This window comes from Sceloporus occidentalis, unplaced genomic scaffold (genome assembly GCF_023333645.1).
Source record: "Sceloporus occidentalis isolate IW3139 unplaced genomic scaffold, rSceOcc1.0.p SCAF_1, whole genome shotgun sequence".
NCBI classification, from domain to species: Eukaryota; Metazoa; Chordata; class Lepidosauria; order Squamata; family Phrynosomatidae; genus Sceloporus; species Sceloporus occidentalis.
The window spans coordinates 117,068,576-117,093,214 of NW_028316981.1; the positions used below are offsets into that span (position 1 = coordinate 117,068,576).

The 24,639-nt window shown below is 40.9% G+C and overlaps 1 protein-coding gene across 8 annotated transcripts in view; it reads right to left on the bottom strand.

The window, feature by feature from the left end:
• CACNA1A (calcium voltage-gated channel subunit alpha1 A) overlaps window positions 1-24,639 on the bottom strand; it is a 446,503-nt gene that overhangs the window by 240,670 nt on the left and 181,194 nt on the right. For all 8 annotated transcript variants that reach the window (XM_089532659.1, XM_089532648.1, XM_089532678.1 and 5 more), the window contains 3 exons: window positions 9,438-9,529; window positions 8,152-8,304; window positions 4,453-4,640 (listed from right to left, as the gene is read on the bottom strand). In XM_089532659.1, the coding sequence (XP_089388785.1) occupies window positions 4,453-4,640; window positions 8,152-8,304; window positions 9,438-9,529 (433 nt within the window). The remainder of the gene's footprint in view (window positions 1-4,452; window positions 4,641-8,151; window positions 8,305-9,437; window positions 9,530-24,639) is intronic.

The window sequence follows — 24,639 nt, forward strand, 5'->3', positions numbered from 1 at the left end:
TTCCCCATCCAGCATCTCTTTAGGGCTTTTGTTTTGTTTTGTTTTGTTTTGTTTTGTTTTGTTTTGTTTTGTTTTTGCTTTTCCCTCTTTTCCCATGCAATTTCAGCACTCCATTGCCTCATGGAAGAAAGAAAGAAAGAAAGAAAGAAAGAAAGAAAGAAAGAAAATCAGGATGCTTTGGAATAGTGAGGGGGATGGGGGGACCCTCTGATACCACATGAGTAGCAATCTCACAACTGCTCTGGGACTGACATTTCACACCTGGGACTTGTGCTATTGCCAGGTCATTCATGGGTTTATGTGAATGAAAGGGGATGCATCTGGGACAGAGCAAGAGGTGTCATGGTACAATAGGTATCGCCAAAGCCACTTCCTTCCCAGTGTTCTCACAGTTTAAAAGCCACATGCAATAATGTCCTTGATCTCAGAATGATGCTGGGATTACAAATAATAATATTGAGGAACTGATGGTGATACAGCTATTGTCACAAAATTTTACACAGACAAAGCTGAAGTTATTGAGCATATGTAGTCACTTCTGTGGGTCTGCCTCACTTATGTTGAGCCCTTCTTTGTTGCCCTTTATTGTTCACTCAGTGCATGGCCCTCTTGCACTTGCTGCGCATTACCCACATATGTTTTACAACTTCCTAATTTGTAAGACGAATGGGTTACCTTTACCACAAGCTGGGAATTAAACAGGTTTCCTGAAAATGAACAGTAGCTCTTAGAATCTAAATCAGGTGATCCTTGCAAATGCCTTCCCTTGAGCCTGATTGATGGCAATACAGTGGAGCTAGTTGTCTTCTTACTCCATTGTACCTTGTGGAACTCATAGAAGTTTCCAGTCGACTAGAATCTGCCATCTTGCTTTGGAAATGGACTCTAAGAATTGTGTGTCAATCAAAATGCATCCCACCTCTTTGATGGCCTGTTATGTTTTCAGTTTCAAGTAATCAGCTGTTTTTATTATGCCTGTGGGCTTACGGTTTTGTGCCTACCTATATAATATACAGTTGGCCATCTATAACAATGTGCCTACCTATATGATATAAAGTTGGCAATCTATATCCTATATCCATGGATTCCTTATCCACCATTTTACTTTGCCATTGCATTTAATGGGACTTGAGCATCCACAAATTTTGGTATCCACAGGGTGACTGAACAATAAAGGGCAACAAAGAAGGGCTCGACATAAGTGAGGCAGAGCCACAGAAGCGACTACATATGCACAATAACTTCAGCTTTGTCTGTGGCGGGGTACATACCGCCACTTTGCGGCGCTCTGCCGCCGCCGCCAGTAGGTCCGCGGGGGAGCCGGAGCCTTCAGACGGCCCGACTCCCGCGCGGACCGAAAAAGAAGCTCCAAAATGGAGCTTCTTTTTTCGTCGCGTTTGCGATGTAGCGAGGCGCCAGGGGCGCGCTCGCTACGTCACAAGCGGCGCGACGCGTACGGACGCTCAGCGTCCGATACGCAAAGATGGCGGCGCCCATGTGGAAGGGGCGCCGCCATCTTGTACGTATTCTATACGTACTAGGGTTAGGGGGGTGCGGAAGCACCGCCCCTTCCTAACCCTAGTACGTATAGAAGACGTACTATATGGCGGTATGTATCCCGCCATTGTAAAACTTCGTGACAATAGCTGTATCACCACCAGTTCCTCAATATTATTATTTGTAATCCCAGCATCATATAGGACTTTAATTAGCTAATCACCCATAACATCACAGGTGCATTTACTTCCTCCTCCTCCAATGTGATATATGCCAACCTATTCTAGCAATGTCCCTCTACACTCAACACTGGATAAACAGGACTATCCCTATGTAAGAGAATAAATGGACACAAATCTGACATTAGAGATGGCATTACCCAAAAACCAGCTGCAGGACACAACAACCTTCCTGAGAAATAGTACAGGATTTAAAGGCTGCAGTCCTTGAACAAGGAAATTACAATAGGAAGTCTACAAAGAGAAATAGCTGAATTGAATTATATTCACAAATTCCAATTCATTAGCAGAAGTATGGACATAGACAATGGCTTCATGGCACACTACATATATTAATACAATAGTCCTTGCTACTGCACATATAACAAAAGGAATCTTCTCAAAGAGAGTTTTGAACCCACGGAAACTGACTTTTAGTTAGTAGATTTATTGCTTTTATACATCAACCTTAACTAAGGACTGTAAAGATCTCAAAGTCCTGTGTCATCTTGCCCATTCCTTTGAAAAGGTATCGCGAGAGACATTATTTGTATCTTTCTGGATCCTATTACATTGTACTCCATTCCTACAACTGTATGAATATACTATATAACCGGAGGCTTTAATATCACTCTGTACTGCATTTAAAGAAGTGGGTTTATATCCACAAAAGCTCATGATAAAATAAAAACCAGTTAGTCTTAAATGTGCTGTCTCATTCCTTTTCTTCTCTCCCTTCTTTCTTGCTTTTAATACTGCAGAGGACCCACGGTCTGCGATGTCTCTACACTAATGCATAGAGCATGGGAAATAAGCATGATGAACTTGAACTCCTCGAATAACAAAGCAAATATGATATATGATATAATAGGACTCATCCTGGTAGGATGAATCTCATGATTGGAATGTAGAAATAGAGGAGTATAAGCTTTTCAAGAGAAACAGGCCAAACAGGAAAGGAGGAGGAACAGCCTTATATGTCAGGGACATTTACACCAGTGAAGAGATCCAGGACATCAATCATGGAAGCCAGGTGGAGAGCATCTGGATAAAAATTAAAGGGGAGGGAAATGACAGGGATGTTATGGTGGGAGTCTACTACAGACCCTCAAGTCAGATGGAGGAATTGGATGATGTCTTCCTAGAACAAATGACCACACATTCAGAAAGGAGAGATGTAGTAGTGATGGGCAACTTCAACTATCCTGATATTTGCTGGAAGTCAAACTCAGTCAAATCCTCAAGGTCTAGCAAATTCCTCACTTGTCTTGGAGACAATTTCATTGTCCAAAAGGTGGAAGAGGCAACAAGAGGATCAGCTATTTTGGATCTGATCCTAACCAACAGGGATGGCATGGTTAATGGAGTGCAAGTGGTGGGATCCTTAGGTGGGAGTGATCATGCACCTGGAATATTGTGTCCAGTTCTGGGCACCACAATTTAAAAAGGATGTTGAGAAACTGGAGCATGTCCTAAAGAGGGCAACCAAAATGGTGAAGAGTCTGGAAACCATGTCCTATGAGGAACGACTTAGGGAAATGGAAACACATCAACAGTAGTTAATAATTTAAAAACCTCCTAATTGCTGGAATCACAGCTATAAAGAGAGAGACTGTTTTTGGTAAACCTTTCTTAAAACATAAAAAGAGCAATTGTGATTCATTTTCCCCACTTTTTTTACATTCCAATCTTTCTATGAATTTTTCTGGTGCATATTCTTCCCTCCCACAAATAATATAAATCCACTCTTCAACGAACTGTGATATCATCATGGGAAACCATGTCCTATGAGGAGAGACTTAGGGAGCTTGTGATGTTTAGCCTGGGGAAGAGAAGGTTAAGAGGTGATATGATAGCCCTGTTTAAATACTTGAGGGGATGTCATATTGAGGAGGGAGCTAGCTTGTTTTCTGCTGCTCCAGAGACTAGGACCTGGAACAGTGGATGCAAGCTACAGGAAAAGAGATTTCACCTCAACATTACGAGGAACCTCCAGACAGTAAGGGCTGTTCGACAGTGGAACAAACTCCTTTGGAGTGCAGTGGAATTTCCTTCCTTAGAGGTTTTTAAACAAAGGCTGGATGGCCATCTGTCAGGGATGCTTTGACTGAGAGTTCCTGCATGGCAGGGGGGTTGGACTGGATGGCCCTTATGGTCTCTTCCAACTTATGATTCTATGATTCATAGCTACATCTTTGAAAACTAGTACTAGCTGTGTACACCTGCACGGCAGGAGGTTGATCTAGATGCAGCCCCTTCCAACTCTAAGATTCTATGAGTCTATGATTTTGCTTGGGTCAAGGACTAATTAAATCCATGTGTCTCCAGGTAGAGCTAGGGAAAGAACCCTGCCTGAAACAGTGGAGAGTCACTGCTGCCTGTCAAAGCTGACAATACTGGACAATAGATGGAGGAACAGTCTGATTCAATATAAGGGAGCTTTTAATGTTTCTGTCTCTCATATGAATAGATACAGTAATTCAGCTTTGAGTAGTCCTTGTATTTTTTCACACAAAACTTTTGGGTTTTTTGAACTGCTGTCAAAAGTGACTGCTTTTCCTGGCATCAGTATGGTTTCCAGACAGAAAGCTTAACAATCATTTTTATTGATTCTACTGATTGTATTTCTTTGAGATAGTTGGTAGAGATAATCCCACCTCAACCTAACCTTGGGCAAATGGGGTTCTGAGGCATATCATGCTAGCATACCCCCAAAATGCAGTGTAATCACACTCACATAATAGAGGAGGTCAGTCCACCCTTCCATGGTGATACATTGGAAGACAGTCAGCACGGCAAACAGGATGTTATCAAACTGTGTGATCCCATAGTTGGGTCCTTTCCAGTATTCTGCACACTTGGTCCCATTAGGGCAGAGGCGTGATGGTAATTCCGTTCCACATGGAGCTTCTTGTGTGATTTCATCTGGGGAAGGAGGAAAAAGAGGGGAGGAGCTCCTAGTACATCTGTGGCAGGTGGATAAGCAAGAGCAGAGAAGTGACTTTGGGAGGCAGAAACACCCCACATCATTCACCTAGTAATAGCAATGTTTGCTTTTCAAGAAGTCACTTCCTCCACAGTCATTGCTTGAGGTACTCAAGCATCCACCAAAATGCATCCCCACTCCAATCCCACTTCCATGCTGTGGCCTTTGCAGGGTGCAAACAGAGATATATAAAAATAGGAACCAGCCTCTGCAAGGACAGCTCAAGGACCTTCCACCTCTGTTTTTTAACTAATGCAGGTTACATGTGAACTCGAAGGCTTTCATGGCCGGCATCCATAGTTTTTTGTGGGTTTTTCGGGTTATGTGGCCATGTTCTAGAAGAGTTTCTTCCTGACATTTCGCCAGCATCTGTGGCTGGCATCTTCAGAGAAGTAAGATGCCAGCCACAGATGCTGGCAAAACGTCAGGAAGAAACTCTTCTAGAACATGGCCACATAGCCCGAAAAACCCACAAAAAACTAATACAGGTTACCTCCTCCAGATCAAGTGCTTATTTCCTTATCAATATTGCCCTCCTCATTCCCCAGAGAGGCGAGAAACATAAGGTGCTTTATACTAGATGATGTGACCTATCTACCCAGCCCAGTATTGTCTTCTCAGACTGGTAGTAAGTCTTCAAGCTCTCAGGCAGAGATATTTTCTAATATTCATTACCTGAGATCCTTTTAAAAACTCACATCTATTTAGCGCAATTGTGATATAAAAATATTGTACAAGATAAAAACAAACATGTATATGGAGCCAGAGTAAACTTGTGCACAGATCAGCCATGTTGAAGTAGATGTTTTAAATTGTTCAGCATGGATGTTCTGATAGCAGGGTGATGCATGCTCAGATATATCCCTAATAAAAACCAGCCTCATAGAGACATTATCAGGGGATCAGTGAAAAAGTCTCCTGAAGGAAAACGCACACCCACATTTTCATACATCTGTCCATCTTATCACTGTCCCCCCAATTGATGAGGTCAGGTAGGGAATCTCTGTGCCAGGAACAGAGAAACTATATAAGACAGTCCAAATCTGATTCTCATGGCCCACAAGCCTCAAACTATCATGAAATCTTTTTGTCCAGCCCATTATTGGGAAGCTGTCTGTAAGAAAAGAAAACACTCCAGTGTCCTGGAATAAAATATTTGTTGTTGTTAGCTGCCCTTGAGTCGGTTCCGACTCATGATGACCCCATGGATGAGACATCTCCAAGAATCCCTATCCTCCACTGCCCTGTCCAGTTTCTGCAAGCCCTTACCCATAATCCCCCTGATTGAGTCTGTCCATCTGGTTTGTGGTCTTCTTTTCTTTTCTTCCACGCTCTAACTTTCCTAGCATTGTTGTTTTTTCTAGTGATCCATGCCTTCTCATTATGTGGCCAGAATACAATAGTCTTAACATGATCATCTTTGCTTCCAAGGAGAGACCTGGTGTGATCTGTTCAAGAACCCATTTGTTTGTCTTCTTGGCTGTCCATGGTATTCTAAGTATTCTTCTCCAGCACCACATGCTGGAGATTTTTTTTCTTTCTATATGCTTCCTTCACTATTCAGCTCTCACACCTGTATATGATAATCGGGAATACAATGGCCTGGATGATTCTGACTTTAATGCTCAGTTGTATGTCTTTGCTCTTCAGAAACTTTTCCAGTTCTTGCATAGCTGCCCATTCATAGTATTCTTCTTATTTCTTGACTGCAGTCTCCATTCTGGTCAATGTTTGATCCTAGATATGGGAATTCTTTAACTATTTCAATTTCCTCATTATCTAGATTGAATTTGTGTATTTCTTCTGTGGTCATTCTTTTTGTTTTCTTTCTTTTCAGCATCAGACCTGCCTTTGCACTTTAGTTAAACTAAAGCACCAAATTGTGCTTCACCTGTATGACCCACAAGGTGATCATCCCATGAAGAGCTGAGTGAAATTTTTCTTTTTAAGGGATAATATTTACAGAAATGGTACCTGAGCAAGCCCATCTCAGTTTGAAAGGAAACCTAAGTAAAATGCACACTGGTGGGTCTTCTCCTATGGTAGTAGACTCCAAAGAGCTTACTTGGCAGTAGCAGCAGTGCTCATCATCAGCACTTCAGTGAGTGCTGGTTGCTTGGATTCTTGGATATAAGTTTTGCTTGGTGCACCTGCAAAATCAAATGTTAGCTACAAGATTCATTTGTTTTGGACAAGGGACCCAGGGCAGGTGTCACTATAACAGTGATACCAGTTCATATAAACACTCAGTTGGAGAAATTTATGAAACCATCAGAAAACTCTGAACAATGAATGAGGAGTATCATCTATGAACTGCAAATGCCATTTCTATCTTTTGTTGTTGTTGTTGTTGTGCCTTCAAGTAGTTTCCAATTTATGGCAACCCAAAGGCAAATGCATCATGGGGTTTTCTTGGCAAGGTTTGTTCAGAAGGGTTTGCCTTTGCTTTCTTCTGAGGCTGGCAGAGTGTAACTTTCTCAGTGTTTCCATGTTCTAATGAAGATTCAAACCTTGTTTTCCAGAGTTCCTCAATGTTCAAAGCACTACCCCACATCAGCTCTCTGGTTTTCTTGGCAGGATTTGCCATTACAGAGTAGCAAATTATGGCATTTTAAGTGGTGTGATGATGCAAATTATTATGGTGGCATTGCAAGAAACAGAAATTATGAAGTCTGGTTCCTAATCCTCAAGTATAGTTGCATATAAATGTACCTTGAAACAATGCTCACCCCTCCCCCCTCGCACACATACAGCTCAGGCCCAAATTCATCCTGCTTTACAAGATGTTTGACAAATGTACCGGCGAACTAAAAACTGACTCAATACAGTGTCTTGCCCTTCTACTGTCCTATTCAGGTAAGGCACCTAATTTTCTTTATTCTTTTTATACTAACTTTTTAAAAGTATAGTGTGAAGATTCAATTGCTTGAACATTGGCTCAGCATTTCATTTGTATAATATCTTTAGAAAATAACACAAATGTTGGGTAAATATACTCCATGGGGTGAGGGTGAGCAATGAAGTGACAGAGATATGACAGGGGTCAGCCAATTAGCACTCTCTATGGCTGGTTTTGTCAGTATCAGAAATAGCTGATTTCTTCCAAATGTGATCCTGAAAGACTATGTGTTTGTATAAAATAGAGTGATTACCATTATCCAAGAGGCTCACCAATTAATGTATATATGTGACTATTTAGTTTTCATTTCTTACAAATGTGGTTTGGGATTTGTGTAACTGACAAGATATACAGAAAGAATTCTAATAAATAACCCTAAACACAACTACCAAATGTCATGACCTTGGCTCACTTTATTTTAGCAGACAAAATATCTGCTACACTACATACTTTATACCCAGTTTCAAAATATTCCCCTGTACCTGTGTTGGACTGGAACAGGGTAAGCTGGAAGGAAAGGGCACAAAGAAATACAGCTGCTCTGTATTTACCTGTATAAATATCCTTGCACGCAGTGTGAAATTTCCCCATATAAAATTCTAACCCTATGATTGCAAAAATAAGGATTGCAAAAAATAGGAGGAGGCCAATTTGTAGCAGAGGTATCATGGCCTTCATGATGGACTTGAGGACAACTTGTAAACCTGTAGAGGAAAACAAACAGAAGACAGAGTAACATCATTACAAAACAGATCTATGTGAGGAAAATATCAGACATATTACTAAAATCTCAACAGGAGTAGGGAAGGAGCTGTGCTGTGCTCCCTGCTTCATGCAAATTCCCCAACTCTTCTTTCTAACCTGAGATTCAGACCTTGCTCATACAATCTGGAACTGAAAGAGATGACAAGACAGAGGTTCTCCATTACACAGACACACATGTACAGAGAGAGATCAAAAGGATATTTTCAGTTATTCCATTAGTCAATAATTTGTCAGAATAACAGTCCAGTTATATCAGCCTACCAAGAGCAGATCTTAAAAATCAAGAGGACTGCAGTAGCTAGTATTTGACCAGGGACGTAGCCAAGGAGGGGGGTTCTTGGGGTCCGGACCCCCCCCCCTTCCATTAGAAAAATGAATGGTGTGTGCTGCTGCGCCGCTGCACCCAAGCCCCATTATAATGGTGGCACTTAGTCTGGAAACCCCCCCCCCCTTTCCTAAAATCCTAGCTACGTCCCTGATTTGACACAGAACACACTGGAAGGTCAGTTGGATGTGACCAGATCTTCCAGGTTAAGAATTTAGGTGGATCCTCCAAAGCTATTTTTGATAATGGTTCTGGGTTTAGTGCTTCTAGTAATGCAAGGTTTTATTTTCTTTTATAATGAAAAAAGTGGAAATGCCACAGGTACTAGAGCTTGATCTTAATATATAAGAACCTTGGAAATACATTCAGGGAAATCACAATCCTGGCTAAGGCTCTGTTTCTGCATGTGGAGGCTGGGAAAACAAAGGACTGGTGATGCATTTACTCAATAGTAAATCTTAATTTGTTCAGTGAAGCTTACTCCCAGGAAATTGTCCACAGGATTGTAAATCAAATATTGTAGAGATTTTGTCTGCATACTAGATTCCACAAGAGGGCTGTTGAGCAAATTGAAGGATCACAGTAAATAGTTATGGGTGCATTCTGGAGTTGCTGGAAAACCCTGGTGTTACAGGAAAATGAGAAGCAGCCTAGATTGTCTTATATCCAACAGGTAATGGTAAGATGAGGGTTTCAAATCAAGATGATTCAAGAAGGCTGCAAACTAGTTGTAGGACACTAACTCACTTGGGATTCCCGACACTAGCTTTAGTGGCCGGAGCACACGAACTGCCCGCAGAGTCCGCAGGTCAAATTCAGTGCCGACTGTTGCCAAGATGCTGCAAGAGAAAAAGAGAGTTGGTATTAAGAACTTGGACCACAGAACAGAGCAAAAAGCATTATGGTTTTTCTCACAAAGGCATCTATAGTCTGGGATTTCACTGGTTGGAAGAGAACCTGTTGGTAGCTGCCTTGAGTGTTATGTTTCTTTTAATGGAAAAGTTGGATTTATAAACAACAAATGATAAGAAATAAAACCTGAACTCTTCAAAAAACATTGAGGACTTTGTTAAATCTAGACATGCATATGTAAAATCCTACCAATTATTTGCTGTGGGATGGATTAATTTTTAGTATTAACCATAACTCTTTGATTCTATACCCGCAACAGCAAGTAGAAATTAGAGTCATAAATAAGCATTAATTACATTAAAGCAGTGGAGCAATGATCCAACAAAGAGAGCCAGCTTGCACTATTAACAAGTGTGACACGGCAAAGTTAAGCATATCAAGCTTGTCCCACTAATTTATCTACATAACAAAAAGATTGTCCCAGCATTCTGATTTCTAATTAGCATCCTAGATTGTTTAACCCAGAGGTACATACACACCCATATACACACACAACTAGGTGATAAAAAAATCACACATACCCATAATTATGTTAAGAAACATTAGTTTACAGTTTTGAATTACCAGTTACTACTGATGCCATTGCAGTTTGTTTTTTCAAGCTGCCACAAACATACTGACTGCTATGCCTGTGTCCTGTGCGTACTGCAGGTCAGCAACTGGAAGCCCTTGAGGCCAAATTCATCTCTATGAAGGATACCAACTGCCCACCCTGACCCCCACCACAAGATACACATAACTGCCTGTGTGGAGGTGCAGAGAAAAAAGATGTCAGAGGCAATTAGCTTGCTCTCATGAAAATTTATACAGTGGAGTTGAAGCACTGGTTAACAATTTTCATCCATTTCCTGAAGTAGCTCTCTATGATAATTTGGTGCTATCCAAATAATACATTGGTCTATGTAAATCTATGTTATTTTCCCCACATCTTCACTGACACATTTCCACCATGGGGCTGTAACTGCTAACTTCAAGTTGGAGCTGCAAAAGTGAGAAAAACCGTGTAAACCAGTGTTTTCTTCTGTTTCTCCCAGCAAATCCAGTTTCCTTTGTTGTGCATTTAGGCATCAAATAAAGAGCATACTGTTTAGATTATCATTTTAATGAGATAAATTCTGATAAATATTTGCTTTCTCTCAATGTTGTTATTTGTGTTCTAATGTTTTAGGACTTCATTGTTATTGGTTTTAAGATGCTGTTAGTCACCTCAAAGGAACATAAACATTTTAATAAGTATATAAAATCTGTATCTTTCACACAGAAAATATTCCCCTTCTGCATAAATCAACACTTACTGAGTTTCTCTTTTGTCCCCCTTTATGTATGTATGTATGTATGTATGTGTGTGTGTGTGTGTTTTGTTCATAGGTAGCAATCATTATTCCTCATACATAACTGGCTTCCACTCCAACTTCAGCTAAATTAATCCATAGCTCCTTTTCAAAGACTGGGAACCATCCCAGGAACTTTGCCTGTGGCTGGTTCAGTACTACAAAATAAAACAATGATCATTATCATCATCTCCTCATTTTACTCTTTCTGGATCCCAATCACACTGGCAAGAGCTAACACAGCAAGATCCATCCCCTGCACAAAGACTACCAACCCTGTTACCAACTTCCATTCACTCATTTTTGGTTAAGCAATCCTTTTTCCCTACTTTTTCCTTCTCCTTAAACATGATTGCATTTCAGAGGATAGTAATTATGTTGTAATGAGACTTCTTGGCTGTGGTGCTGCACATACTTCTTGCTGCATTCTTATCTTTTTCTTATGGCAATTGAAAGTTGACTCAGTTGGACCTAAGGAGCAACTCTGATTAAGAAACACTTATCTACCCTGGTCATGTAAATCAATTCCAGGAGTAACAAAGGTGTTATGTCACATTCACAGATGAACAGAAAGCTAGAGAACTCCCCACTTGTAGTTGACCTAATCCATTTAAATAGTACTTGCATTATGAGGTAGCACTTATCCTGGAATACACATTGTATTTTAATATCTCTGAGTGGGATGGGATGGGAATTAGTCACTAGTCCCTAAATTGGAGCTAGTTCTTACATTACTCAAAAGCAGGAAAAGAAGATTCAATAAATGCATCAGGTTTCTTTCCACACTTCTACCATAACACACAATGTGAAATTTCATCTTATTAACCCAATGCATCCTTTGGGGCTCACACAGCTAGGACAAAAAGGCCATGGTGCAAAAACAGATTTCAACAGATCCATCATGAATCTGTTGACTCATCAAGCAGTAGTCTGAGATGTCCATTGCATGCTGTGCTGCACTAGCTACAGTGAGCTCTTGGTATCCGCGGAAGTTTGGCTCCAGGACCCCACATGGATACCAAAATCCGTAGATGCTCAAGCCCCATTAAATAAATGGCACAGAAAAATGGCATCCCTTACATAAAATGACAAAATCAAGGTTTACTTCTTGGAATTTATTTTCCCCCCAAATATTTTCATGCCACAGATATTGAGAACTGACAAGTACCAAAAAGTTTAAAGATCATGTATGCCAACTTTCAACATGCTCCCAAATACCAACCTTTAAATAACAGTCCTTGCCAGATGAAAACAAAGGCAATATAACTCTGAAATTGACAAGACTAAAGTTGGTAAGTTCCCCATCTTTCAGTTTGTCTGAGCCTGTGATACTCTCCCAGCTGCACCAATGGAGTTGCAAGAGGGTAGCAACATTTTAGTTAAAATGCTAAGAGGAGGTTTAAGCCTCCCCTACTTGCCCAGGTCCTGATCTGGACTGGAGCTGTGCATACTTAGTTTATCATAGAAAAGAGTAGTCTTTAGCTGTACATTGCATATTTAATGCAGCATGCAGCCTGATCCTGAGAAAACAAGCAGCTGCTGTCCCATATCTCTGGGTCCCTCTCACTCCCTGTTTACTTTAGCAAGTGGTAGGATGGCTGGCAAGAAGAGTGATACAGGAATGGGCAGAAGTGCATCCTAATTTGGTGGTGGCATTATTATTAGTAATAATTCATGTAGTCTCCCTTTTCTGGAATTCTGAAATAGAAAAAATTCCAAAATCCAAAATCCAAAATTGTTTACAAGGGTGGCTGAGATAATGACATCTTTGCTTTCTGCTGGTTTGTTTGTTTCATGCACAGAAATATTAAAATATAGTGTATAAAATTACTTTCAGGCTATGTGTATAAGGTGTATATGGCGACTAGTTTTGCTCTGCAGGGAATCCATAGCCTCTAGACCACAGGACTTCCCTGTGGAGCAAAAAGAACCCTCAAAAAGCAATGGCGCCATGACATGCAGACGCTAGGCGTCCTGCATGTAACAATGGTGGCACCCATCTGTACAGGGCGCCGCCATTGTTACGCCCTTGTCATGTACTAGGGTTGAGGCACATGTGGGCGGAGCGCCCTCGGCCAACCCCAGCACGTGACGAGGGCACCCAATAGTCCCGTCTGTACTGGACCTATGAAACATAAATGAATTTCATGTTTAGAATTGAGTCCCATCTCCAAGATAGCTCATTATATATATGCAAATATTCCAAAATCTGAAAAACTCCAAAATCCTAATCACTTCTGGTCCCAAGCTTTTGGGACAAGAGAAACTCAGATTGTAGTAGGATTAACCGTGGTATTCCCTTAAATGTACATATTACATAAATGTATATAGTATTTTCGCAACATAACATAAAAGACAGGTTTCTGCCTTGAGGGCCTTGCACTCTATGTTTTGACAGAAACAAAGGCAGTATCCAGACCGGTGCTTTGCGCTGGCCTGGATACGTTCTAGGGTTGCCTCGGGGCATCCTTTACAGACGCCCCGCAAACCTAGCACGTAACCGTGGTGTCAAATTGGCGGCACCCTGTCTACATGGGTGCCACCATTACGACATCACAGCCACGCTGCCGCCAAACAACGCAGCACGGGCGTGATGTGCATGCGCCGCTGCAGGGTGCTTGTGACGCCCTTTCAGTGGTGCCGGAAGGAGCTCTGAAATGGAGCTCCTTTCGCCAGACGTATCGCTGGTGTGGCCTTTAAATGGTCCCTTTCCCGAGCGGCCCCTTTCTCTCTTTCCCCGCCACTGTCGGGGTGTCCTTGGGGCATGAAGCCCCAAGGACATCCCTTTCCAGGCCATGGGGAAGTGCCGTTTTGCTGCTTCCCCGAGGCCTGGAGAAGCGGCAGATTGGGGCCTCCGGGGCTGCCGCTGCGGCTCCAATCTGTCGGGAAAAGAGGCGGGTGCAGGCCACCCCAAAGGGGCGGTCTGTATCCCGCCAAAGGGAGGAAGGAAAGACAGGTGTGGAAGGAAAGAATATGACCAACCTCAGTGACATCTACATAACATGGCAATCCCATGCCACATTTGTATCAACTGGAATTCTTTTTAAATTGGTACAAGAATCTGAGGCCAATACATCTTGAGATATGCCACTTGCAGATCTATGCTGGTGTAACATCAGAGATTGGTTGAAGTAACTATTGTATGCAGTCCAAAACAAGGCAGTATTGGGGGCTTTGGGAGGGAGGAAGAGGTTTTCTCCAGATCTTGTGCTCATCCATCCCCTGCATCAATCAATGTATGTGAGAGGTGATGTAAGTTTAAAAAATTCCCATTAAGCTCAATGGAGAGACCAATACACACCTGCTATTTCACTCCATGTATCTCATACCCATCATAATGGTCTGGAAAAGTTATACAGTACTATCTACAGGCAATCACTGCACAACTACCCTACTTTATTAACCCCTAACTTATCATTCCTTTTCTATCAGAGGCTGGATATCATCCAGACAATTCTGTCTTTGGATGCAGGAGCTCTAACAATGATACCATATTTAAATTCTTAATGCCATATGCTAAATCAACATTTCAGATGCTTTTGTGTTTATATGATAGCTGGTGTTAAAGTCCAAGGTTCTATGTCATATATTAGAACCAAGATTGCATAATACCATAGAATGGACATTCTCAATGGTAGTTTTATATTTTCATTACACATTACTTTCTTCATCTTAAAGAAGCTATTCAAGACCTTTTAACTTTTATTCCTCAGTTATGATCCTATTGTTCATTCAATCAGTTCCAAAGTAGTTATATCAATCAAGCCACTCCACAATTTCCTTTTGGATGTGAATGGTGTTTCTTGGGCTTTTTTTTTTTTAAACTAATTTTTAGTAATGAACTAATAATCCCTCTTTGGACCATACTTATTTTAATTTATTTCACTGGTAAATCTTTCTAAGTTATTTGGAGTTTATCACACAGGGAAAAGCAGGGGTTTAAATAGCAAAAATCATATGAAAATCACGCAATCACAATTAACATTTTCACACGTCGTGATTAAAGTGCCATCATCCTGGGAATAAACAGGAAATAAACAGCAACAAATCATTTACAGGGAAATCCCATGAATGATTTGTTGCTGTTTATTGCCTGTTTATTCCCAGGATAATGGCTCTTTCATCACAATGTGTGTGAAAATGTTAATCGTGATTGCGCGATTTTCATGTGATTTTTGCTGTTTAAATCCCCTGATTTTCCCCATGTGATAAAGTCCTTAGTAATATTGTATTATCTGTATATTAGTTGTATATAATCAGCAAGTGCTTCCTTAGATGTTCTTGGAGTAAACATTAAAGGGCAATGGCAAAAGTATATGTCCTTCATGTTTTCTCCCCTTCATAATTCCATGTTATCTGTCCACCAATCTTCAGCTGTCACTGCAGCTTTTTGTTGCCAGTACAGACTGTCAACAAAACAAATAACTTTTGAATCTAGATAATTGTTTACTAGCAACCACATCAAATGGCCTCAGATGACTTTATCAAAAGTTTTCTCACAGGCAGTAATTCAAGCATCCAGATCTATATCTTTGTCATGTATTTGTATATGTGTGTGTGTGTGTATGCGTCTTCAAGTTGCTGGTCAACTTATGGCAACATCATGAATTTCATAGGGTTTTCTCAGGCAAACAATATCCAGAGTGGATTTTCTTCCTATGTTCCTTCCAGTTCCTTCTATACGTGTATACAGAATAAAAATTCCTTTATTATAAATTTTTCTCTGAATCCAAATTAGATGTCTTCTGACACTTTTTCACACTTCTTGCAGATTTGGCTATGTATTGTTTTGAATAAAATCTTATACAAATCACTTATTGAGCTTACTGTTCTGTAATCATTACAAACTTAGCATTTTTCTTTTTGAATAATGTAATCAAAACAGATCTTTGCTAAATTTCAGGAGTGCCTCCTGTTTTATAGATTTGGTTGAAACATTCACCAAGATATCTAAATCAACCTTTTCAATTATCTTTAATATTTCAGTGTAAACACTATCAGGTGTTTTTTGTCATTTTTATTGCATTTTGAATTTCAGCTTTCTCTACTTCCTGTGCAATATTATCACCTATAATAAATTCTGGTCTATTATCTTCAAACAATTTCCCCATGTATTCACTACATCCTGCAGCTATACCCTGAATATATTAGCACATTATTTGTATCTACTAGCAGTGGACATGGTCACTTTTTGAAAATGCTTTTTATTTCCTTGATCTTCTTGAGCACCTTGATGGTATCATGGATTTCTCTGAATTTTCTTTTTCTGCACATTGTTTGGACCACCACTTTTCTTTAGCTTGATTTCAGATGCTCTTATGTACTTCTTTGTATTTATTTATGCCTTTATTTCTTATTTTGTCTCTCTTGCATTATCTATAATATCACTACAGTTAGCAACTTTTTTATTTACATTGGTATTTTTTGATTACTATTAGTCATATCTATGGTTTTGATTAATTTAGATAAAGTAGCCTTTACATCTAATGATATCTGAATGCAGAGTGTTATTGATATCTTCTTGAATCCCTTAACCACAACATGTACAGTTGGATTATCTGATTGTTTTATTTCTGTATGTTTTTTTAAATATTTTCTTTAATATGAGGCAAAGTAAAGACTATGATCTGAATTTACATTGGTTCCTGGATTTCACTTATTTAACATTACTTTGCTGTCTCTAAACTCTAAATATATAGTGCATTTGATCTGTGACAATATTGTTCAAAGTACCAAATTGCAGTTTTCCACTAGTGGTAATTTAAATGTGCTGTTGGTAATTACATGTGTTTTTTTTTAAAAATGTTTTATATTGTTTTAATTGTTTTTTAAGCACTCCACCCCACATATATATACCACAGGAATTCCACTCCAACCATTCATATTCCCAGGCATACTTATGATCACTTCTATTTTGTATAATCACAGCTTGGACAAGCAGAACAGTACAAAGAGCCACTAGACACAGAGTTCCATTAAAACTGCACAAGGGGAATGGCAAATATTCTCTCAGTGACTATGCTCACACAACTGTGGGAAAGAAATTGAGGTCAGGGAAAACAGGGTTCAATACTGACAGGAAGTTATAATGGTGGGGAATGTACACCACTTGATTCAAATTGGGGATTTACACCCACAAGTTTTATTGTCAGAGGGACCTGTTTCTTTACAGGTCATTTTTGGACAATATTTTTTTTTTTAGTTAGAACCTGCTATATAATTTAGATCTAGACCACAGAAGAGGACAAAGGGTTGAAGACCCCTTCAATCCACATATGAAGTTCCTGAAACAGATTCTGTCTCCCATGCTATTTAACATTTACATGAAACCGCTGGGAGAGATCATCCGGAGACATGGGGCGCGGGGTTATCAGTACGCTGATGACACTCAAATAGTTTTCTCTATGTCTCTGACTGATGCAGTGACCGGGGAATGGCGTCTCTCCTCTCGTGGCCTGTCTGGAGTCAGTAATGGGCTGGATGAGGGAAAACCGACTCAGTCTGAATCCAGAGAAAACGGAGGTGGTCGTGATAGGTTCACCTGGCCCAGGGATGGCGGTGGTTCCACCTGTCCTGAACGGGATCACGCTTCCTGTGAAGGACTCTGTACGCAGTTTGGGGGTGCTCCTTGACTCGTCGCTCCACCTAACATCTCAGGTGGACGCGACGGTCAGGAGCACCTGTTATCAGCTTCGGCTGATCCGCCAACTGCGTCCCTACCTGGGCCAGAGAGACCTTGAAACGGTGGTACATGCTCTGGTAACCTCTCGTTTGGATTTCTGCAACGCGCTCTACATGGGGCAACCCTTGTACCAAACCCGGAAGCTACAATTGGTACAGAACATGGCAGCCAGACTGGTCACTGGTACATCCAGGACCAGTCATATAACACCTGTACTTAAAGATCTGCATTGGCTGCCTATTCGCTTCCGCTATTCGCTTTATTGCATTGTATTTGTATTATGTTGTACACCGCCCTGATTGACAGAAGGGCGGTATAAAAATAAAGCTTTCATTATTTATTTATTAGATGTGAGTCCCTGTGCTTACTCTAGAGTAAGTACGTAAGAAATAGAAATAGTTGCTAGCTGTTTGACCAGTTTGGCCTTTGGATACCAAGTAGGGTAGGCCCAACAAGCTGCATGGTTGCAGTGATAATAGAGAGGCTGAAAAATGGCAAAATACGATTCTGTTAGCACGCATATCACACCAGAACCAGCACATTCACCACTTAATGACAGACAGAACAGTTGTCATGAGTGTGCAGAATGAAGACAGAAGTAATTCTGGAAGTGGTCTTCCATGAGGCTTACCCATTTTGTGCTTTAGAGTACAACACATGAGCAAGTGCATAATGTGTCTTAGCCTCTGAGCTATTTAAATTATAATTTAAATAATTTTATTACATAAAATAAAGTCTTCAAGAAATGCAAAAGTAGTCTGACAGTTCTGCTGCTGTTAAGGCTTGGTGCCTAATTTCATAGGAAATCATAGAATCATAGAATAATAGAGTTGGAAGAGACCGCACGGGCCATGCAGGAAATCCAAATCGAAGCATCCCCGACAGATGGCCATCTAGACTCTGTTTAAAGACCTCCAAGGAAAGAGACTCCACTACACTCCGAGGGAGTGTGTTCCACTGTCGAACAGCCCTTACTGTCAGGATGTTCCTCCTAATGTTGAGGTAGAATCTCTTTTCCTGCAGCTTGCATCCATTGTTCCGGGTCCTGTTCTCTGGAGCAGCAGAAAACAAGCTTGCTACCTCCTCAATATGACATCCTTTCAAATATTTAAACAGGGCTATCATATCACCTCTTAACCTTCTCTTCTCCAGGCTAAACATCCCCAGCTCCCTAAGTCGTTCCTCATAGGACATGGTTTCCAGACCTTTCACCATTTTAGTCGCCCTCCTTTGGACACGCTCCAAAGCGTGTCCAAAGGAGGGCGAAGATCTTGACCTTTTTGTGAATGAATCTTGCCCTTTTTGTGAATGAATAGGTGCAGATGTGTGATTAAACATTCCACCATGGCTACATCCTCAAATAGTCCAACTAAGAGTATCAAGACCCAGCACTGGGCTGCTTAAATACAATTTGCCTTCTGCTATGAAAAAGAGAGAGAGAGAGGGAGAGATTAAGGGAATCAGTTTAAGAAATCATGTAGTGTGTCCCACTGAAGCACCATTTTTGAACAGGCTTATATAATTTGCCCTGCCAGTTATGTATCGTTAAACTCAATTGATACACAAATGGTACTAACAGTCTAACTTGAGATCGTGTTGTGCTAGAGGAGCACTTACCATGTGGAGGCCAGCCATAAGTGAGTCTAGATTTGAATCACAAGCCACCAGCTGGTTCTCAGCAGCCTTGCATTCTTCTGTTTTAATGACACAATTATCAAGGCATTTGAGGCTATAGATGGCTTGAAAATATGATCATCAGGCAAATATTTATAGTAGCATTGGTGTTAAATAGTCTTCCCTGAAAACACTATAGGTGACATTATTGTCATGTTCCCTTCAGAAAATAATAAAATAAAAAAATAAAAAATGTGGTAAGAATGGCTTGTGAATTATAAATCCACATGTATCCCAATTAATAAATGAACTTACCAGCATTAAACATACCTTATTATTCCTAAGAGAATATATACATACAGCAGGAGACCACAGGACCACAAGAGACTCAGGACGGGGCATGGTACATTTTTAAAGCTCTTTGCCTGTTAACAGTCCTATACAGTGACATCACTAGGGGTGCAGGGCATGAGGACTGCACCAGGTGACACCCAGAGGGGGTTGTACACCCAGTGGGGCAGTACACCATATGTGGGGCTAGAGCAGCTGAGCAAGTGAGAAAGGGTGTTGTGTTCCTTTTTCACTTGTCCAGTCATCATGCAAGACCTGAAATAACTGTCTAGAGCTGCAGCACCAGCCCCATAGTAAAGGCTGTGGGGTGCCTTTCATTTGTGGTCCTTCACAGCTATTCCCAGAAACAGCCATGCTGCATCCCAAATGACCATTGGAGGCCCAGCACTCCCACCCACCAGCAGTGGTCAGCAGTACCCACACCAGGTGACACCAAGCACAGAGATGCCACTAGTCCTATATAACTGATGATATCAAAAGAATAAGCAGTGGCCCTAAATAAAGACAAATAAAAATATAGGAGGAATTTTCTAGTTTTAGGACAACCTGTGATTTTTAAATATACCTACCAAAAAGCCAGTCTTCCACTGAAATTCGATGGAACTCACTTATGAGTGAACACATAATTTAGGTTAGGATCTCTCTTCCTACCTTGCTGTCAATAATAGCCACTTCCTCCCCAGTGCAATTATCAGTTTGGTTATGGTTGAAAGGGGAGGTACAACTCCCCCACTCCTGTAGTCCTAATTCTGGGCTGTTCCCCTCTTCCTCATAGCTGCAAATAAAAAGATTATAGCTAATGAAAGTGATTCATTTAATCCTGTATGTATTTTGGTCCCTAATTGCAAATGAAATTAAAGGTGTCAGAAAAGAGTCCAAATGGCTCATACACCCTATAGCACTTGAACATTTAGGACAACACCACAGTCATACTCTCAAGGCCCCTGTTCTATTTCTTCAGCCTATAGCTAGATCCCACTTGTGAAGACTAGGTTCAGGGACGTAGCCAAGGGGGGGGGGGTTCTTGGGGTCCGGACCCGGACCCCAAGAACCCCCCCGGCTACGTCCCTGCCCCCCCTTCCATTAGAAAAATGAATGGTGTGTGCTGCTGCGCCGCCGCACCCAAGCCCCATTATAATGGTGGCACTTAGTCTGGACCTCCCCCTTCCTAAAATCCTGGCTACGTCCCTGCTAGGTTATTGGATTGATTCCCCATACAAGCTCTGTTTTGCCTGCCACTGCAAAGTACCTCATGTGGAAAATGAGTCAGGCAACCTCAGATTCCTCCCTCCCCTTCCTGGCAGAGTTCCTATGCCTTGAAAAAAAATGCATGGACAAGCAGAATTACAGGATGCAAGGTTTTTCCCTTTCATGCGGTTGAAGTGATTGGGAAAGCTTCATTCATGTATATCAGCTTGCTCTGCAACTTCTCTAGCACAGAAGTCTTTTGGCGGGGAGGGAGGGGCTAGCCACTTTCAGTTGCATTAGTTGAGTAAATACATAATCATATTTCTTTCAGATTTGTCCTGAATCAGTGATACTCAAAGTGATGGTCCCTAGATGGCCAGCTCCTGAGCTACCAATTGCTGGTCCCTGGTGAGTCTCATATGTGAACCTCATATGTAAGCTTTTAATTATTTTCCGAGAGGTAGCCAGGCTTGCTTGTGGCACCAAAACTGACTAAATGGTGATATGGTACAATAAATATGCTAGTCTTTAAAGTGACATGATGCTCACTGTTTTCCATAAATGCTGTTGTACTGGCTCATGTTCAGATTAGCAAAGGCTATTCACCACTCTTAACCATGCAGTAGCCTCCTTCCATGTGCACTTAAAACCACAGAAAGTCAGTTTATGCCACTCTTTACACATTACAACAGTAACTGTTCCTTCTACAAGATTAATCTTTATGTCAGAGTAAGCCCTGAATACCTATCAGATACACCTCACATGTTAGGAACTTGTTATTTTAAAATCAAAACTGCCATTTTCAGGATACAATGTTTGAGTTATTAACCAGATTCTTTGCTTGTGTGGTAAACCTGCAATGTGTATATTACTGCCAGCTCTGATCGTTTCTCAGATGAAATAGTTCATATACAAGCCTTACAAAGAATAATTACTAGCATTTATACAGCATTTTAAATAAAACTTCCTTACTGGATATGGGCCTTGCATGTCAGTATTATTATACCTGTGATGCAAACGAAGGACTGAGACATAAAAATAGCAGTTTGCCTAAGGCTAGTGAGTGGGTTTATGGTACAAATGAGATTAAAGCTAGGGCCTTTATGATTCATAACTGTCTCTTAATCACAGAATAGGCGTCAGCACCCAGTAGCCTCAGACGGTTGCCAGGGCCACAGTCTGGTCTATTGCTACTGTTACTGATGTCCTGCCATTTTAACTTTCCCAGAATGCACCAGAACACCTGATCCAGTGTTTCTCAGAGGAACTGTGGGAAGTGTGTGTGTGTATGTGAACAACATATGTAAACAACATAGGGTTGTCAGGTGTCCCTCATAATAAGGGATGTTGCTTATATGAGGGTTGGAATGCTTTCATTTTACACAGACTGAACAAGATCTAAAAGAAATCCTAGACTTGGGGCCACAAGCTACCTAAATACTTGTTAATAGCTACTAGCTGATTATCAACTCTGCACGTCGGGAATTTCAACTATTCCTTATTGTTATTTTGAAAACCCTGTGAACACAAATATGACATCACAATGTAGACCTCGGTACCTAATCTGTAACCTATTTTTGAGTTTTCATTGCATGATGTCTACAACATTTCCTTTTTAGCGATTCCCTCCTCTTCCTGTTCTTATAAATCAGGGGTGGGCGACTATAGAAGGCTTGGGGCAACGTTAGCCCCTCAAAAGACCTTGCAGGGCCAGACTCCCCACTGCACACTCTCATTAAAAAAAAAATCCAATATTTTGCACCCAAATGACCTCTAAGGAGTCATTTTACATTTTATATTATATTCCTCATTTTCCAAGGCTGTTTCCAATTTGAACCTACTTGTGAAGGTGACATGGACCTACCTCAGGAACTGCTGAGAAAAATTATTGGTATTCTTTTTCCTAAGTCATAACCTACAGGAGTGAGGAAATATTTTTAGTGTCTGGTTATAAAGCAGTGAAGTGAGAAATTCTTAACAGGCAAGACGCAAAATGTTATCTGTGTGTGCATTCTGAGAAATTTGTTGCTGCTGTTGTGTGCTTTCTAATTGTTTCTGACTCCAGACCCTGATCTCCAGATTCCCTCCCAAATTTAGATTCAAGAAAAAAAAAAAGTACCCACCAATGACAGACAAGACCTCAATGCCACTGGAGAGCACTGGAGGCTACAGTAGGCCTGCTGTCTCCACATATTTCGTATCCATCGATTCAACTATATTTTTTAAATTCCAAGAAGCAAACCTTGATTTTGCCATTTTATACAAGGGACACCATTTTACTATGCCACTTTATATAATAGGACTTGAGCATCCAGGGAGCACGACTCTTCCTGGAACCAAACTCCAGGGGATACCCACTGGTATTTCGAAGCATTTGGGGTGATGCTTGCCTTCTATAGGCTGGATAAGCCTTTAATTGCAAAAAGGAAATGATAGGATGGTCTGATACATGGTGCACTCCACTGGCCACCTAAGTACCTTTCATATAGCCATTTGTGTCCTGCCAATTTCTCTTTCTCCCATCCTCCATGAGGCTTTAAAATTTCATGACAACTGGAATCATTTCCAAGATCCTTCCCATAGAATCATGCTCATTTTTACTTTTGTTCCTGAATCAGGGACAGGAGGTTTGTGAATAGGTTCAGGTCCACTGAGCTCAGTGCTACACAGTGTCATAAATGCTGAGTTCTAGTGCTATGGCTTCATAAATAAAAGAGAGGAATATTTCTGTGCTTCCACATCTCTCACTGTAGGAAAGTATTTACATGGCAATTGTGGCTCATACATTTCCCCCCCTTAATTCTAAAGGAGATCAGTGCTGGAAGGGGCTCTCCTCCAGGCCTTCTGGAAGAGAAGCTGTACAAATGCCCAAATGCACTTCCAACAGCCATTGTGGTGAACAATTTACAAAATACCCAAGAAGCAAGCATGTTGATTGCATATTGTAAAACAGCAGTTGTTTTTAACATTTCCTTATTTTCCACAGTTGCACAAATGTAACAAAAATACCCTCTAAAAAAAGAGAAGAGAAATACACAGCTGAACCACTTTCAATCATTTATAAATATAGAAATAGAGAGGGGGAACTTGTGGGGGAATTTAGGAAGAGGATAATATCTGGAAGCAATGGCGAGGGACTTCTGGGACCAGCTCACTCATTTCAGAACATCTTAGCTATGTGTTTGAGCTGTAAATAGAGGATATAAACTGATATTCTCAGTTTGGGACCAACGAATTACCACCTCCTGGAAATATTACTCAACCAGATTCTATGGTTACCACAGTGAGGTTTGGTCACAGAGAATATTGCTAGACATGTGTGGGGAGGAACATGTACAGAGTTCATGAGCACATACAGAGCATGTATAGGATGGAAGAGGCAGCCTAAGTTTCAAGGGATTCTAAGCCACTTCCAGAATACATGGATATGGTGGTTGCCTGTGGAAACATTACCTGTAAAAAAGTTATGTGTGTGTGTCTCCAGATACAGGTAATATTAACATAGTCAACCCCCATATCCCCAATACTGTGTGTCTCTCTCTCTCTCTGTGGGCTACACATACATATGAGAAGTGCACATGTGCTCACATACACTCACTAACAGTACAGCAGGTCAGAGGAAAGAGAGGCTACAGCTACTGTGGGGCACTATAAAATAACTCTGTGTTGAGGTCCATTTCCCTTCTCAGAGGTGAATGGGTCAGTGAGCATTCAATACTCTCCACTTCCAGTGGAGTCAAACGTTTTGAAACACTCACTTGGCCAGATATATACATTGTATTGATCTTGTTCATCATGTGCATAAATCTGCAAACACACACCATGGCCTCTTGTGTATTTTTCTTCTTTTCCTTCTCTGGCCTAGTCCTTA